This window comes from Acinonyx jubatus, chromosome X (assembly GCF_027475565.1).
Source record: "Acinonyx jubatus isolate Ajub_Pintada_27869175 chromosome X, VMU_Ajub_asm_v1.0, whole genome shotgun sequence".
NCBI classification, from domain to species: Eukaryota; Metazoa; Chordata; class Mammalia; order Carnivora; family Felidae; genus Acinonyx; species Acinonyx jubatus.
This window is the reverse complement of record NC_069389.1, coordinates 91,558,174-91,575,254: the sequence shown is the minus strand read 5'-3', so window position 1 is coordinate 91,575,254 and position 17,081 is coordinate 91,558,174. Positions and strand designations below refer to the sequence as shown.

General features: G+C 38.4%; 2 protein-coding genes across 4 annotated transcripts in view; one reads left to right on the top strand and one right to left on the bottom strand.

Moving 5' to 3' along the window:
* Positions 1–17,081, top strand: part of LRCH2 (leucine rich repeats and calponin homology domain containing 2) — a 98,387-nt gene that overhangs the window by 42,546 nt on the left and 38,760 nt on the right. For 2 of the 3 annotated variants that reach the window (XM_027054873.2, XM_027054872.2), the window contains exons 6-11: positions 2,008–2,141; positions 9,530–9,617; positions 9,927–10,038; positions 10,493–10,590; positions 10,688–10,746; positions 12,558–12,665. In XM_027054873.2, the coding sequence (XP_026910674.1) occupies positions 2,008–2,141; positions 9,530–9,617; positions 9,927–10,038; positions 10,493–10,590; positions 10,688–10,746; positions 12,558–12,665 (599 nt within the window). The remainder of the gene's footprint in view (positions 1–2,007; positions 2,142–9,529; positions 9,618–9,926; positions 10,039–10,492; positions 10,591–10,687; positions 10,747–12,557; positions 12,666–17,081) is intronic. The other variant, XM_027054874.2, reaches the window with a different exon arrangement.
* LOC106985365 (protein SET-like) lies at positions 7,063–8,529 on the bottom strand. The gene is made up of 2 exons (XM_015083538.3): positions 7,488–8,529; positions 7,063–7,311 (listed from the first exon to the last, which is right to left on the bottom strand). The coding sequence occupies exons 1-2, from the start codon at positions 8,326–8,328 to the stop codon at positions 7,283–7,285; spliced, it is 870 nt and encodes a 289-aa protein (XP_014939024.1). The 5' UTR covers positions 8,329–8,529; the 3' UTR covers positions 7,063–7,282.

Here is a 17,081-nt window from a genome sequence, read left to right as displayed (position 1 = left end):
AGAAAAGAAAAGAATTCACCGGTATTTAATTTGGTAATGAAAGATGATTGTTCTTTGGCTTATACAGATAATGGGATATATTTTAATTGGTAATTATTTATATTCTAATAGCTCAGAGTTTTTCCTTTTAAATGAAGTTTTTCAGTGGTCAGGTCTTGTATCTGTTACAATTATCTAAGAAACATTCTTTATGCCTGGAATGATAATTACTGTTTCATGTACTTTTCTTACTGGTTTTTTTTTGTTTGTTTCTTACTGTTTTCTTTGTTGATTATTTTTTGCATGTTTGTAGGTTATGTAAGACCATCCATAAAACAAAGCATTGTTTTTAAGATTTCACTTTCTAAGTAATCTCTACACCCGATGTGGGGCTTGATCTCACAACCCCGAGATCAAGAGTCCCATGCTCCACCGACTGAGCCAGCCAGTCCTTCCAAAACATTTTTGAATAAGTTATAAAAAACTGTTTTTATTTTTTATTTGTCTTCATTTTTTAAAAATGTGTGTGTGTGTGTGTGTGTGTGTGAGAGAGAGAGAGAGAGAGAGAGAGAGAGATTGAGAGAGAGAGAGACAACGCACAGGAGAGGAGGAGGGGCAGAGTGAGAGAATCCCAAACAGGCTCCACGCCAACAGCGCAGATCCAAATGTGGGGCTCGTACTCATAAACCATGGGATCGTGACCTGAGTGGAAACGAAGGGTTGGAGGCTTAACTGACTGAGCCACCCAGGCTCCCCTAAAAATTTTTTTAAAGTAAGCTCTCTACACAATGTGGGGCTTGAACTCAGGACCCCGAGATCAAGAGTGGCACGCTTTACTGACTGACCAGCCAGGCACCCCATGATTACAGTTTTTGAGAAATATTTATTTGATATTATTCATGGTGACTGAAGTTAACTTACCGTTTTCTTACTGCTCATTGTCTTTTTTATGTAAAATACTTTCTTTCACATAGTATTTTAGCCCTCATTATTCCTCTTCTCCACCACCAATGAAAGTAACTTTTCAGGACAATATTTTAGTTGAATTGACCATTTGAAAAATTATTTTATTCTAACTGGCCTGCTATCACACCTTTCAACAAATTCATTTTTCCTATATTTATATTATTTTGATTAACTTTATTCCAGTGTTTGGACCAAACAACTTTGTGGTTCTGATAAGATTATTTTAAAGAATTACATGGGTTATTATTATTTTTTTTCTGTTCTCATCACTACAGTGAATATGTTTCTTCTCACTTTTTTCTAATAAAAACAACTTTTGTGAGGGGCGCCTGGCTCAGTCGGTGAAGCGTCCAACTTCGGCTCGGGTCATGATCTCAAGGTTTGAGTCCTGCATCGGCTCTGTGCTGACAGCTTGGAGCCTAGAGCCTGCTTTGGATTCTGTGTCTCTGTCTCTCTCTGCCCCTTCCCCGCTGTCTCTCTCTCTCTCTCTCAAAATAAACATTAATAAAATAAAATAAGCAACTTTCGTGAATTATAGATTTTATATTATTTAGTGGTTTGTTGTACTTTTAGCAAGAAAACTTTAGTCACGTACAGAAAAATTAACTTATAAATGGCAGTAGACTTTTAGTTGGTATTGTCAGATTTTTTCATAAACTGTCAGAAGTACAAATGATTCAGATATGTAAAGTTTCTATTGTGATTGTGATGTTTCAGCATAATTTAAGATTATTGAAATATATAAATAGGGGCACCTGGGTGGCTCAGTTGGTGAAATGTCCAACTCTTGATTTCAGCTCAGGTCATGATCTCTCAGTTTGGTTAGTTCGAGCCCCACGTCAGGCTCTGTGCTGACCCTGTGGAGCCAGCTAGGGATTATCTGTCTTCCCACTTTGTCTCTCTCTCTGTGCCGCCTCCTCTCGTATTCTGTCTCTCTCAAAGTAAATAAACTTAAAAAAAAAAAAAAATATATATATATACACACATATAAATAAATTGGTAGGTGACATTAATATTTGGGCCTATATAACTAAATCTACTTTCTCAATTATTTATTGACAGATATGTTTAAAGGGTAAAGTACACATATTTAAATACTTAAATATCCAAGCATGTTGCAGAATGGATAAGAAACCAGATTCTCTGGATCTTCCATCGCTGAGTAAAAGGATGCCCTCCCAGCCTCTCACAGACAGGTAATGTAATATTCTTAATATTCATATACAGTCTCATTTCATGATTGCTGTCTTCTCTGTAGGTAAAAGATACAGATTCATCTTGAGTGTACTGAATATATTTAGGTTGACTGGCCCAGGATTAAAATCAACAGTTGACTGAAGTGGAATATCACCATCATAGAATTCTGTGATACTAGAATAAATTTGGGATTTTCTCAAAAAACTAAGTATTACTAGTATTTTGGTAGCAAAATGTAAATGTTTGACTTTATATTACAGAAACACTAATTTCTCAGCCCTTGGCAACTGTTAATTTATTATGATAATCCCTCTATTGTACTAACTAGTATTGTAATAACTAGTAGAATTTTATTTGGGGGTGAGACATTTTAGGGTACCTTTCTCCTTTTCTTCATATTCTTTATGTCTGGATTAAAGATGACTTATCACTGATATTCTGTACGACATTGGTGTTTATCTCCTCGTGAGATTTTGAAATGGTAGATTTGACTATCTGTTTTTGATTCATCCTTTTGGGATGTCTGAAAGATTTTATGAAAATACAATTCCACCAAGTAGTATGGAAAATAATGTGGAATGGGGTGAGACTGCAGAAAGGGAGACTACACTCCTGCCTGAAATGTTTAAAGGTTTGTCATTTTATTTGTGAGAAAGTTTAGAGTAATTGGAATGGCAGTATATTAAGTAGTGTTTTTGAATTCCCAAATGGGATGTTTTCTAGAATATTTCTGTTGCCTCAGTAGAATTAAATGTTTACACACTATATTTAATTCCTAAAGATTATTCTGTTTAATATTATGAGTGATAATAAACCAAACAGTTCTATAAAAATTAGGCTTTATTCGTATTGTGATCTCTATTAGTTTGCTTTACGTTTATGTAAAAATGAATTTCCTTTAGTAGTGACATTGATTATATTAATCACTTGTTTATTGTACCAATATCAGTTGAAACAAACACCAAATAGCAGTCAGATGCCTGCTGGCAGGTTCAGGGTATGTTTTGTTGAATGGCCTGTACCTTGGTGTCGGCCCTCATGGAGCCCACAGTCTAGTGGAGAAGGAGCCAGCCAGCAAATGAAGCAAAGAAACCTAATACACATGCACACATACGACTTCAAATTGTGGCAAGGGACAAAGGAGAGGAACATGTTTCAGGAGTGTGGTCAGGGAATGTCGCTTTGGGAAGGTGAGGTTTTAAGTGAAGACTTGAAAGGAGAAAAGCTAGCTGCGTAAAGACTAAGGGAGGAACATTTCAGGCAGAAAGAACGACATGCGCTAAGACCCGAAGTTAGGAAGAAACTTGGTGTGTTAAAGAAACTGAAAGGCCAGCACGGTCGGAGCAGAGTGACTGAAGAAAAAGACGTCCAAGTTGATTTTGGAGAAGTAGTCAGGCCTCAAGTCACGTGGGGGCTTTGGGGGTTGTGGTGTGCAGAGTTTGAATTTTACTTACAGTGCAGTGGGAAGTCAGCAGACAGTTATGAGCCGCGGAATAACATGATCTGGTTTATATTTAAACAGCTATTTTGGCTTTTGAAAGGAGCATAGATTGGAAGTAAACAAACGTAGAAGCACAGGGACTAGTTAGGTTGTTGAAGTACTGCCAAGAGATCAAGGGGTCTGGAATAGGGTGGGTGCGGTGGAGATGAAAAGGAGTGGAAAGAGCGGAGATGTATTTTAGAGATGGTCTCTAGCACTGGTGTCCAATAGAAGTGGAATATAAGCCACATGTGTAATTTTACATTTTCTTGTAATCCATTAAAAAAAAAAAAGCAAAAATGGGGCGCCTGGGTAGGCTCAGTCAGTTAAGCGTCCGACTCGATTTCGGCTCAGGTCATGATCTCACGGTTTGTGAGATCCAGCCCCTCTTGGGATTCTCTCTCCCCCTCTGTCTCTCTCTGACTCTCTCTCTCTCTCTCTCAAGATAAATACACATAAAAAAAAAAAGTAAAACTGAAACAGGTGAAATTAATTTTAATGTTACTGAACCCAGGATATCCAAAACCCGTAATTACATGTTTCAACATGTAATCCCTATAAAAAATGTAAGGTTTTCCATTCTTTTTCTGTTACATCATTGAAATCTGGTGTGTGTTTTTCATTTATAGCACGTTTGAGTTTAGACTAGCCATATGTCCAGTGCTCAACAGCCATATGATGGTTAGTGGCTACTATATAGGATAGTACAAGTCAATTGAATCTACTTATGAAGCGACTCTTAGGCGTGCTAATTTTCTACTCACAGGCTGTTTTGAACTACTTAGAAAATTCCTGTGTGCACTTTCCACCTCTACGCTTATGCCTTTGTCTCTTTGATTCTTACTACCTAGAATAGCCTTCTGTGCCTTGGCGATTTTGTAAAGTATTTATTCTACATAGATAAGCGTTACAGTGGTTAGGTATATCAACTTTTGCAGTCAGGCATAATATACCCATGAAGCCCTTCTCTGACTCTTGATAACTTCATGTCCTTGTGTCATAATGTCTGTAGTCCTCAGTGTTCTTACATTTGTAAAAAGGGAAATAATCATATGGATGCTGTCAGGATTAAATTAAATAATGTATATAGAGCACTTAACACGCCTTACCCATAACAGTTCCTCAACTAATAGCTTATTGTTATCATTGTCAACTATCACAGATACGCATAGATTTTAGTATAGTACACGGATGTATTATTGTGCAGTGGCGTCAGGTGGATTTTGCTTCTAATCATGGTTTAACCTCTTAATTCTTCTTTTGCCTGCATAAGTTGTTTACTGTCTCTGAGCCTATTTCTTTGTTTAAAATGTTAACAATACCCACTTCAAAAGCTTGTTGTGAGAATTAAATGTGTACTCGGCAACTAGTTCAAGACATGATATTCAGTAAGGGTTCTGTTTTTCCCCCCTGGGAGGGTAACTTTTAGAAGTTCTGTTCTCATTTATGAAAAGAAATGATGCATGAATTGCAGAATGTAAGGATTATAAATAAAATACGATGTGTACCTGGCACAGTAGCTAATAAGGACACTCCATAAATGCTAGCAATTATTGCCTCTCTTCATCCTTCTAGACTAAGCTCCAAAGCCACTTTCTTGGGTGAGGCCCTTCCTAACCTTACCAAGGAGAATTAATTGATCACTCTTTTCTCATGTTACTTGATATATTTACCTTTGTCATAGTCTTCAAAATATATAAACACACTCCCCCTCTGGGCTGAGAGCCCTTTGAGGCCAAACATTTGTTTAATTCATCTCCTATCTTTTCAGGCATTCAGCATAGTGTCTGACACTTGGTAATTGCTCACCTGAGTTTATTTAATTTTTTATACATATATAGTTTTAAATCTTTATGTTCCTTTATTGGAGCAAGATTCCTGACCCGTATACACTGATGTAGTACTTACTAAGCATGACCTGTGCAGAAATTATACATGCTATCCATCTAGACAGGTTTTCATTACCCTTTGCCTATCGATGGAATCGTTCCATTTATAAAGTTTCATGCATCAGAAAACTTTGAATTTGACCTGGCTATCCACGAATTCCTCTCTGAAAAAGTTAAGTGGAATTTAATTTTAGCTATCATCCTTTACAGCATGAAAAAGCTTATGCATTAGGTAGCTTCCCAAAATGTTAGTCTGCGCACAATGGCATTTAGCGGAGCCGAGCCGGTCATTCTCACCCAGATTCACACAGACAGGCCTCGCTTGAGAGCCGTGCGCGAAATAGCTAGTACTTTGAGACGAAAGTACTCCTGAGTTCACCACCAGCACAGACTTCTCTTGAGAGTCTGTCTTCTCGGCCACATCTCATAGTGCCACTGAAGACAGGCCAGCAACCTCCCTTCGTGTAATTCGGCATTAGAGCACCAGGTCTGTCTGACCGCGGTGGCAGGCACTGTGATTATATCCAGGTAAATAAAGGCCCATTTTTAAAAACGCCAATTTGGGATACAAATCAAGGGCACAGCATAATCAGAACTGACTTTTGAGCAATCTGGTACCCCAACTGAGGTGGAAGATTTCAGAAGCTGATGGCAAATCGTACCCATTAATTCAAATCCCTTTCTCAGTCCACACAAGCCCTGAGGTCACCCGGCAAAGTGCATGTCAAAAAATACGGAGTCAGGGTGACCAAGTTTGACAATACATTATATGACTCAAACTTGGAAAGTCATAATGAAATACATCTGTTCTGAGAGAAAAGCATCAAATCCTTTTTGTAGAAATTTAGTTTTATTGTAACAAAGCAACTTGTACACGTTTAACGTTTAAAACTGAGCATCATCTTTCCAATGAAAGAAAAAGATATTTAAAAATAAACAAGAACAAAATTCCAAGAGAATGTCAATTCTAAATAAGATCCTACAGGTTCTGCCGACTCTCCTGGCAAGTGGCAGGGCTCAAATCATCATCAGGAGAGAATTTTGTTGTAAGAGTGTCATCTTCAGCTGCAAGGATGTCTGTTAAACATCACCATTATAAACCTGCCAGAGCAGAAGCCATGTGGTCAAAATGCCCGCTCAACCCACCCAAACATCTCACCCTTTGCTGACCTTCTCTAATCCTATTTTTTAAAGTTTTCTTTTTTTTTCTAAACAAGAGAAAGTAGACAGATAACGGTGGTAAATGCTAACTGTCCATATTCAGAGACACAGTGTACTACTCTCTGAGCCCAGTATACAGAGAAAGGAGGGAAAAAGCTAGAATTCTATGCACTACTACACAGGGGCCTAAACACCCTCCAGCTTCCAGCAGAGCTAAGGGAGCAGAACGTTTGTCTTTTTTTTTCCCTTTTTTCCCCACAGAACATGGCAGTGCTGATTCCATAAAGTTTTTGTTGAGATGAAATTTTTAAAGGGATAAAAATGAATTTGGAACAGAAAGGGGTAGAGATTCTTTTCCCAGTGTATTCTGCTCAACGTATTCCCCCTCCCCCCCCCCAAATAAGTAGAGAACCATGGCATAAAGGGAGAGAAAAGAGACTTCAAAACATAAGGCAAACGAGGGGCGCTTGTGTGGCTCAGTCCAACTTGGGCTCGAGGTCGCGATCTCACGGTTTGTGGGTTGGAGCCCCGCATCCGGCTCTGCGCGGACAGCTTGGAGACTGGAGCCTGCTTCGGGTTCTGCGTCTCCCCCTCTCTCCGCCTGTGGCTCTCACGCTGCGTGTGTCTCTGGCTCTCTCTCTGCAAAACAAACAAACAAACATTTTTAAAAAAATGAAGTACACAAAAAACAGGGCAAATGAGCACAAGAGGAGGAGAAGGGCGGGGGTGGGGGTGGGGAAGACTGCAAGTTGCTCCCAGAGACTGGAGAAAACTGAAAAAGGAAGGTTGGCATCCATCCACGTTCCATTAGTCACCTTTGTCGTCATCCGGCTCGCCTTTCTCCCCCTTGTCATCATCTTCACCTTCTTCTTCCTCTTCCTTCTTCTCTTCTTCTCCTTCCCCTTCTTCTTCTTCTTCCTCTTCCTCCTCTTCTTCTTCTTCTTCCTCTTCTTCTTCCTCTTCTAATTCTTCATCATCATCATCTGTATCAGGAAGCAAGTAGTACTGCAGTGGATTTGGCCAAATATCATCTTTGATGAGCTCGCCTAACTCATCCACGTCTGCATCAGGATGGTTAGTGAACCAGGCGAAAAAGCTCTCAGGTTCTTCATACTTTCTCTTCCTGCTGCCCGTGTTCGGTGCCTGACTTGAACGTTTCGTCAGATCCTTTCCAGATTTCCATATGATTTCGGTGGACTTCAAAGATGCATCACCACTCTCATTCACGTGAAATTCCTTGGAGAGAACTTTATTTTCGAAGTAAGGGTTTTCATCAAAATATAAATCTATTTTGTAACCTGACTGGGTATCTTCAAATTCTGCCACTTCAACTCTTGTCAGGTAATGCAGCACTGCTTCATCCTCCTCCCCAAGCAGCGCAGACACTTGTGGATGGTTGACGAATGTTGTTACCCAAAAATTTGGGATTTTGGCGATCGCTTCCGACCTCTTCTGAAAAAACGGTTGGCGGAGTTTGTTGTATTTCTCTTCGATTTTCAGGATCTCCTTGCTGGCTTGTTCATTAAGTATGTCGATTTCACTCTGTATTTCATCTATATGTTCAATCGCTTCTTGCTGTTCTTTTTCTGTGGTCTCGCCGGACCCGTCGTGGCTGGAGTTGAGCTTTTTACCGAGTTCGGCCGCCGGCGCCGACATGGTGCTGCTCCGCGGTCGCGGTCACGGTCGCAGGAAACAGGAGAGAAGGGAAGGCGAAGGGGGCAGGCAGCGGCTTCCCCTCACGCCTCACGCCACACGGGTCACGCGCGCGGGCGCTCGGTCGTTCGCTCTATGCGACCTCCCGGCGTTCAGCCGCCTCCTCCCGGCGCGCGGTCGCTCGCTCTGCCTCGTGGCTCACGAGCGCGCTTCCTGACGACGTCATGGCCTGATGATGGGGGGGGGGGGGGTGGGCGGGGCGTCGCGCGGGCCCCGCCCGGCCTTCTGCGTACGGAGGGGAGGAGGCGGCGCACCTATATTGATACATTCCTGGAAAGTGTACGGATCGGCATTTGGGGAAGAAATAAGAGCATCGTGATTAAGATCAGAGACTTCAGTGTTAGATAATCTTGGGATCACATTTAAGCCGCCATTTGCAAATTGCGTGTCATGGAAAAGTTGTTCAATCCCTCCTGGCCTCAGTTTTCTCATCTGCAGAGTGAGACTGCACCACCAACCTGCTAGAGTTTTCACAAGGCGTGTGTGAGGTATTGTCTTTAAAGCACTTAGCTTAATTCCTGGCACATAGTAAATGGTCCGTATGGAGTGTATGCAAGGTTGCGCGTATGTAAATTTGCAAATTAAAGCGAAAAATACCTTGCAACCTGGGTGGCATACTGTTGCGTTGTGTAATTCCGAAATTTTCAAGGACAGCTCTGCCAAAACAATTGTTTATTCAGTGCTTTGCATGCTTTTTTTTTTTTTTGCATTTTCTCTTAATTATCGGATGGGAATTATTTATAAAGCGAAAGCGTATTTTTACAGCTAATGAAGAAGAAACTATGAAGTTAAAAACATATTTCAGTGTTCTATGGTAAAATTTGTTAAAGCAATGAGAAAAATAGAAAGGGCTTTCGTTAAGAGTATTTTTTAGCAGGACCCTGCTTTTCTGAATCTCTCAGGAGAAGTAATAGTTTATTGTTAACAATTGACACTTTACAACAGAGCACATGAAGGGAAAATATTACATGAGGGATATGAATAAAATATTTTATCAGATGGTTTCTGATACTTTCCCTTCATGTCCTTAAGGATGTTAAACATCAAGAGTATATATTCTGTATTATCTAGGGACATTTTAGGTCAAGTCTGTATTGATTTAAGAAGAAAACCCTAATTGTCCTTAGAATTTCTATTTCCATAGTATGGAAGATTTTTATCCAAATAAAAATCATGGCCCTGACTCTGGGATTGGAAGTGATAATGGAGAGAAACGATTATCTACAACTGAAGTGAGTCTTTTCTATTGCTAATCTATTTTATTTATAAATTTTGTTAGAGTTCTGAAATACATAGACACTTGTGCACACTTGATTTATTTTGCTTAAAAATACAATCATTATTGCATTTAATGACTTCAGATGAAAAAAGGACATGCACATTTTTAGAAGCAGAACAGGAAAGCTTAACATACTAATTTTTGGTTTGAGAACTGGAGATGTAAAGCAGATACTCTACGCGTCTTATGTGAAATTAAAATAACCTAATCCTTATTCTATGCTTCAAGTGCCTCATTTGTACTTTGTGCTTATTCCTTTCAGCCATCAGATGACGACACAATCAGCCTTCACTCTCAAGTCTCCGAGTCAAATAGAGAACAGACATCAAGAAATGACAGTCACTCAATTGGAAGCAAACCTGATTCTCAGAAAGGTAATTCATATGGGTGCCTGCTATTTTATTTTAATTTTTTTTAATGTTTATCTGTTTTTGAGAGAGAGAGGGAGAGAGAGAGCATGTGTGCGTCAGTGGGGGAGGGGCAGAGAGAGAGAGGCGCGCACACACACACACACACACACACACACACACAGAATCTGAAGCAGGTCCAGGCTCTGAGCTATCAGCACAGAGCCCGACGTGGGGCTCAAACTCACGGACCTCAAGATCATGACCCAAACTGAAGTCGGATGTTCAACTGACTGAGCCACCCAGGCACCCCTATTTTTATTTCATGTATATTGCCCTTAATCAAAAATGCATTTCGAAAAATTACAATGTCTTTGGCCACCTCTTTTATTGAAAAAATATACTTTTATTCTAAATACTACAGTATGAAAGCATACTGCTTACTATTTATATTTTCTAATAATTACTAATCTATACTTAGACCAGGAGGTGTATGATTTTATTGATCCCAACACAGAAGATGTAGCAGTTCTTGAACAAGGAGATGCACATATTGGATCATATGTCTCTTTCCTTAAGGTAAAGAAAACTTTGAACAAATATTAATAACATACTCTCCTTTATCTCACAAAAGTACACCACACAGATTTAAAATGGTAACTTTCTTTTATGTAAGGGAAAAGAAAAAGGTCCTGAGAAATCTCAGAAAAATGAAGAATTGGGAGATGAAAAAAGGTAAGCATACACGAATCCTCCAATTGAAATGTAACTTATACACGAAACATTTGTCTGTATTCCTCAATTAAACTGAAGAGGATAGTAAGCATTTAAGCTCAGTGTAGTATATACATCCTCCCCACCACCCTGGCTAAGAAGTGTAATAATTCTACTATTACCGAGGACGACTGTACCTTCACATTCATTGCTTCATTTGAGCTATTAAGCAACTCTTGAAAATAAATGATTTTTTTTTTTTTGCATCATTTGGCCAATAAGGATATAGACCTGGAGTTTCAAATGTCTGGAACTGAGATGTTTCAAGTCTTTGTCTACTACACTTTCCATTTCATCAGACTGGTTATAGTAATTTTAAGGGTATCTACTTCTGTTTTATGAAAATAATGCACTTGAGATCTTTTCTGTATCATCTTAGGAAATGATGGAGTGTGACCTGCCACATTCAGTCACTCCTTAAAGTTGCTATACAGCTGTATAGGAAGGAAGGAAGGAAGGAAGGAAGGAAGGAAGGAAGGAAGGAAGGAACGAACATTTGTCGTATACCTACCATGTACCAGGATCTGTGCTGTGTGCTTTCCCGTGTTTCTTATTTATTTATTTTTAAAGATTTTTATTTTGTTTTAGTAATCTCTATACCCAGTGTGGGCCTCGAACTCATGACCCTGAGATCAAGAGTTGCGTGCTCTTGCAACTGAGCCGGCCAGGTGTCCCAAAGATTATTATATAGTTTTTTAAGTTTTATTTATTTAACCCAACATGGGACTCAAACTCATGGCCCTGAGATCAAGAGTTTCGTGCTCTCCCAGCTGAGCCAGCCACGTGCCCCTCATGTTTCTTACTTAATCTTCACTAAATCTTGCAGGGTTAATGCTATCCCCATTTTTACAGATGAGGAAGATGAAGCTTGGGAGACTCTAAAGTTTCTTGCCTAGAACCACTTAGATGGCGTCCACTAGAACCTACGGTGTGACCCTAGCTGTTTCTGATCTCCAAGCTTTTCTCTTTTCTGTCCATTGTGCTTCCTCCAAATGACCTCATTGGTAACTTTTTAAGCAATCTTGAATTAATCATCTCTGGTACCCCATAAGGAGGTACATTGCTTTGTCTTACACTCTTTATATGTCATTCTTCTCTTACTTTCTCACTTTATCTCCTGAAGATCTTTGCCTAAACTTGAGGGTCACAGTGGCATACAAGATATGGTGAAGATACGGAGTCTTAGGGTTTGATACTGCGTTGTAAATGAAATACCTTTGGGATAAAATCACTGGAGTTTGGAGAACTTATTTAAAAATTCCTTTGTTCTCTTTGATTAAAAATTATGTATTTTAATGAGCATTTTCCTGCAAATTCGCCAGTCTTACTTGGACCTGCTTTGCATTTCCTCTACTTAAACATCTTACATAGAGACTTTTAACGTCACGATGAATAAACTGATAAACTGATAACATTTGATATTTATAAAGACAGGCATATAGGGCTCTGGAGTTCTTATTACACTCAAGACTGGGGAGTATGCGTTGTTAAATTATACATTTCAGAAATTACAAAACGGTAATACAGTTTACTTTGTTAGCCATTTATTAATATCACCAGTATGACACATTTCCTATTGACTAGAGGTTAGGTATGTTTTTATATTCCTTAAGTATTCCTTATTTCTTGTTTTAATGTTTCAAGTACAAGGACATTAGGATTTTAGCTTTCAGTTGATATTAAAAACGAACAAATGGTTTCTGCTTCTGGAAGCTGGCATAAAATGTCATCTGCCTTACTTTCTGGATAACCATGTTTGTGTCACCTTTCAGACTTGGGAAAGAACAGTTACTTGCAGAGGAAGAGGATGATGATTTGAAGGAAGTAACTGATTTGAGGAAAATAGCCGCTCAGTTATTGCAGCAAGAGCAGAAGAACAGGTATTTTTTTTCAGTAATGAGATTCAAATAGGCAGACGTTATAATCCTCAAATGATTATTCAAAGATTATCAAATGAAGTTTCCAGTAAACAATAGGACCATTTAAGATCTGTGTCAAGGGGCTATTAAAAGACACTAGGAAATACTTAGGAGAGAAGCGTCCAGTTACACCCACAATTAACAAATGGTTTATACCCACATAGTCATTTTATTTAACTACTGTGTAGGTGTCTCTTTTTTAGTCCTGTGTGCTAAATAATAGTAACTGATTTATTTGTTGGTATTCATTTTAGCTCACAATAGCCTTAGAGACGTTATAAGCATTTTTCCCCGTGTCATGTGTGTGTAGTATGCTTTTTATGAAATTCCAGATTACTTGGGATATGCGTAAACTCCTTAGAATTGAATGGACTTACATAATTGTTGATTAAATCAGCATTATGGTTTGAAGGTCACAGGTTCACTTTGGTCTGCTTCTTGGTCAGGGAGGGTTTCTCCCTCTGGCCGGACTTTCTCCAGATACACGTGCCGTTGGCCATAAGAAAGACATTATATGAAGGAGTATGAAATGAGTGCGAGTCCCTTTTTAATTACAGAAGTTCTGCGTGCTGCTCAGGGTCAGCTCTTCGTGCATCTGCATGATTTAGTTTAGTTTTGAAATGATAAAGAAGATCTGAGTGGTGTTTTGCTTTGAGAAAATTAAAAGGATAATTTTGGTACATTTATTAGTGTGGGTAACTAATGAGTATTTTGTTTTTCTTAATCAAAACAGTAAATGTTTGTGGCTCACGTGACCGTGTTTTAGGATGTATACTGGCATTTGCTTAGATAGGCTGAGCATATGAGATATACTGGCATTTGCTTAGATAGGCTGAGAATAATGGCTGTTAAGACTTAGCAAATTGCAGATGTGTGGTTTTAAGGGCCACTATGTTTTTTAAAATAATTACTAAATATTTTTTGTGCGTGTGTGCAGCTACTACATTTATAGAATTAAAAACCATACTAGAAAATATCACTCATCCTTATTCCTTCTGTATCTAATGTATCCTCATTCCCAGTTCATGTTTTTCTTTTACCATAACTTTCTGTCACCCTTTTCTGTGAAATTTATTTTCTAATCTCTTCCTATGATTCATTTCTAATGGGCCTCTTTTTATACTGGCTACTTGTGAGTGCTAGTGTATGTTTTTCCCCTTCCAGTATAATCCGAGTATTGATCTCCCCCGTGGTTTAAGAGGTTTGTTGAAGCAAGCCATCACCTGCTCTGTGTAGCTTAAGAAATAGTTGAGTTTCTATCTTTTGTACCTGGCGGGTGAAATAATTGTATTTATCATTATGAGCAGATAATATTGATTTTGAAAGAACCCACGACAGTATTTCTCTGATTGTGTGAAGAATAGCACCAGAGTACATAATTTTAGATTTTAACATCGTCCTATATATCATTTCTACATTTTCCAGTTTTCTACTACTGTATTAGTTTTTAATCTATTCCTGTGACTTGAATTACTCTTTTTAGCATAGAAACAACATCAAATGATGTTTCCTAGGGTTTTTTTGTGTGTGATAGTTTTGTGATCTGTACAAAATAGCACCTAGCACTGTGCCTTGTACATGGTAGGTACTCAGTAATATTATTAGTTAACTGATTGCTGGAAGATGAGGTAAACAAATGTAAAGCTAATAGGAACTATTAATTTAGTGATGTCCTTTCTAAATAACTTATTTTTTTAGATGTGTGCAAAAGCAATTTATGTCTGATGTTTCTCTTCATCTCCCTTTTCAGATGTTAACACATAGGAGTACAGATTTTTTAAAGATAAACGTTAATATGCAGTGACATTAATGTAATAATTATGTCTAGCTTTGGAAGGCATTAAAATATTTATCATATCTGGTCATAATGTAAGGAGCACATTTTACTTTTGAAATGTATAATTTATAAACAATTTTAATTAGATCCTTGGCCAGTTCTGTTAAATTGATCTCAGAATTTTTTTATGCTAACTCTAGCATTTTCTCCACTAAATAATCTCTTCCCTTTTTCTAAAGTATGTTGCTATTGCTCACATCTCTTAGGTATAGATAATTAAGATTTTTGTTTACTATTACAATACTTGAATTGGAGTGAGTCCAAGAAAATCAGAAGTAATCTTCTATAAGGATATATCCATCCCTTAGAGGATTTGATGTAAATATTACACCTTCTCTGGTTGTAGATTTCTCTTCCATACTGCATTGTAGATTCCAACTTTATTAATAAAGAATCTGAAATGCTATTTAAAATTGCAGATCAACCAGGAGTTATAACATGTCTCTTTAGGTTGTAACACAGTCGTTGCAATGTTTTTGTTTGTTGTTTGTCACGATTTAAAATAATTTATTTAGAGTAAGGTTACCCTCGCATATCAGGAAGTACCACCTCGGACTCCTGTTTTGACTGTATACTACTTAGAAGTTCTTTAGCTAGCTACTAGTTGAAGGTAAATGCAGTGGTAGCTCTGAGCTGAAAGAAGCCGTGTGCGCACTCCCAAACGAGAGGCTATTAAAAAGCTGCTTAGGTTGGGTTCAGCGATGATTTTCTTAAAGCAACTTTGCCAGTTGTTTAGTTCCTGCTACTTTTAAAAATGTCTTTTATTCGTTACGCATGTTTATACTAATACTAGGTGGATGAAGCTACCCTAGGAAAATAACAAGAGGGTATTGCACATAATTAATAGTCAAAAAGAGTGGGAAAGGAGATCGAATAGACTATCAAGTAGATAACTGGTACGTGTTCAAAGTCTGAAGCCTAGTTTTTAGAAGACTGTTTCCTCTCTGAATTGCATAGGTTAAGCTACTTTGTATTGGCAGTTTACTGTTGAGTTTTTAGAAGCTCATCTTTATCCCCCTTATCAAAATACTGGATTATTTCTACTTGTATTTGAGTGTATTGAAGTCCCTCTGAATCAGTGAAGCTGTCCATATTAAAATAGCTATTCTGCAAGTGTTTAAAAAATGTTTTAATTTATTTTTGAGAGAGAGAGAGAGAGAGAGAGACAGAGTGTGAGCAGGGGAGGGGCAGAGGGCAAAGGAGACACAGAATCTGAAGCAGGCTCCAGGCTCTGAGCTGTGAGCACAGAGCCTGATGCAGGGCTCAAACTCACAAACCATTAGATCATGACCTGAGCTGAAGTTGGACGCTTAATCTACTGAGGCATCCAGGCGCCCCTATTCTGCAAGTTTTCAACATTCGCTGTAATTTGGGAAATTAAAAAAAAATACTATTGTCTTAAAAATTACCTTAATGTTCTACCCTAAATTATTTAGCTAATTCTTCAAATTTCCACCAATCTTTCTTATCTATCTTATTATTAGAGAGGTGGCTACTGTTATTTTTCTTACACAGATTTTCTTATTATGTGGCTTTATAATAAGTTGACGTTTAGCTGGCTCCTTAGAATTTGCTTGGTTATCATCATAGAGAAAGGATTACAATATATGTGGGTCTTTTGCAATGAATAGCTTCAGTTGACCGGTTCCCATTGCATGTTCATTCCTCTTAACTTGTATGCTATTTTCTATTATATCTTTCTTTTTAATAATTATGTTATTTGCTGTTAAGTGTGTCCTGAGAGTTTTCACTTATTGTGGAAAGATGTACTTCTGAGTACTATGTGATACGGCTGAATAAAAAAAAAAAAAGCAATTTTGAAACGTTCTATTGATGTATAACTAAGGATCATGGAAAGGAAAATCAGATTTTGAGAAGTTCATTGCTTTGGTTTGGAATTTTGAAATTATGTACATAACCAATTTCATGGGATTTTTTTTTTCTGACCATACAAGTAGTCCAGTGTTAACCTCTAGCTTGTTATAACTAATTAAGTAGTTCTCTCAGCCCTTGAAATCCATCCATTCTTTCTTTTCTGTTTGCTTTACTAATGACTTCCCTGTCCTCTCCCCCTAATCTTACCCCTTCCGTCTTTTGGTTTGGGTGATGTACGGGAGATGTGAATACAGACGGAGGCGTTTATGTTCTAGAGCATCGTTCAGTGAAAACCTCTTCCAGAGGACCAGAGCAGCAGGGCATGCATCAGGGTGTCTATAGAGTTTGTGGAAGCCTTAAGTGTTAAGGGGCCAGGTGGGTACAGCTGAATTTTATAGTCTTTTACTTAAAACATAGTACTGGTAACTGGATTAGGGAAATGTGTTAATAATCTAGAATAGATATTTAGATAAAGCAGATGTTTATTATTATTATTATTTTTCAATGTTTATTTATTTTTGAGAGAGAGACAGACAGAACATGAGCAGGGGAGGGGCAGAGAGAGGGAGACACAGAATCCGAAGCAGGCTCCAGGCTCTGAGCTGTCAGCACAGAGCCCGACGCGGGACTCGAACTCGTGAACCGGGAGGTCACGACGTGAGCTG

Bases quoted from the DNA above. Each gene is read 5' to 3' on its own strand.
- LOC106985365 (XM_015083538.3), bottom strand. From the start codon at position 8,328: ATGTCGGCGCCGGCGGCCGAACTCGGTAAAAAGCTCAACTCCAGCCAC. The intron at 7,312-7,487 runs GTGACTAATGGA...TTTGTTTTGCAG, and splicing joins CGAGCCGGATGACGACAAAG to AGAGAGAGCCAGAGACACAC.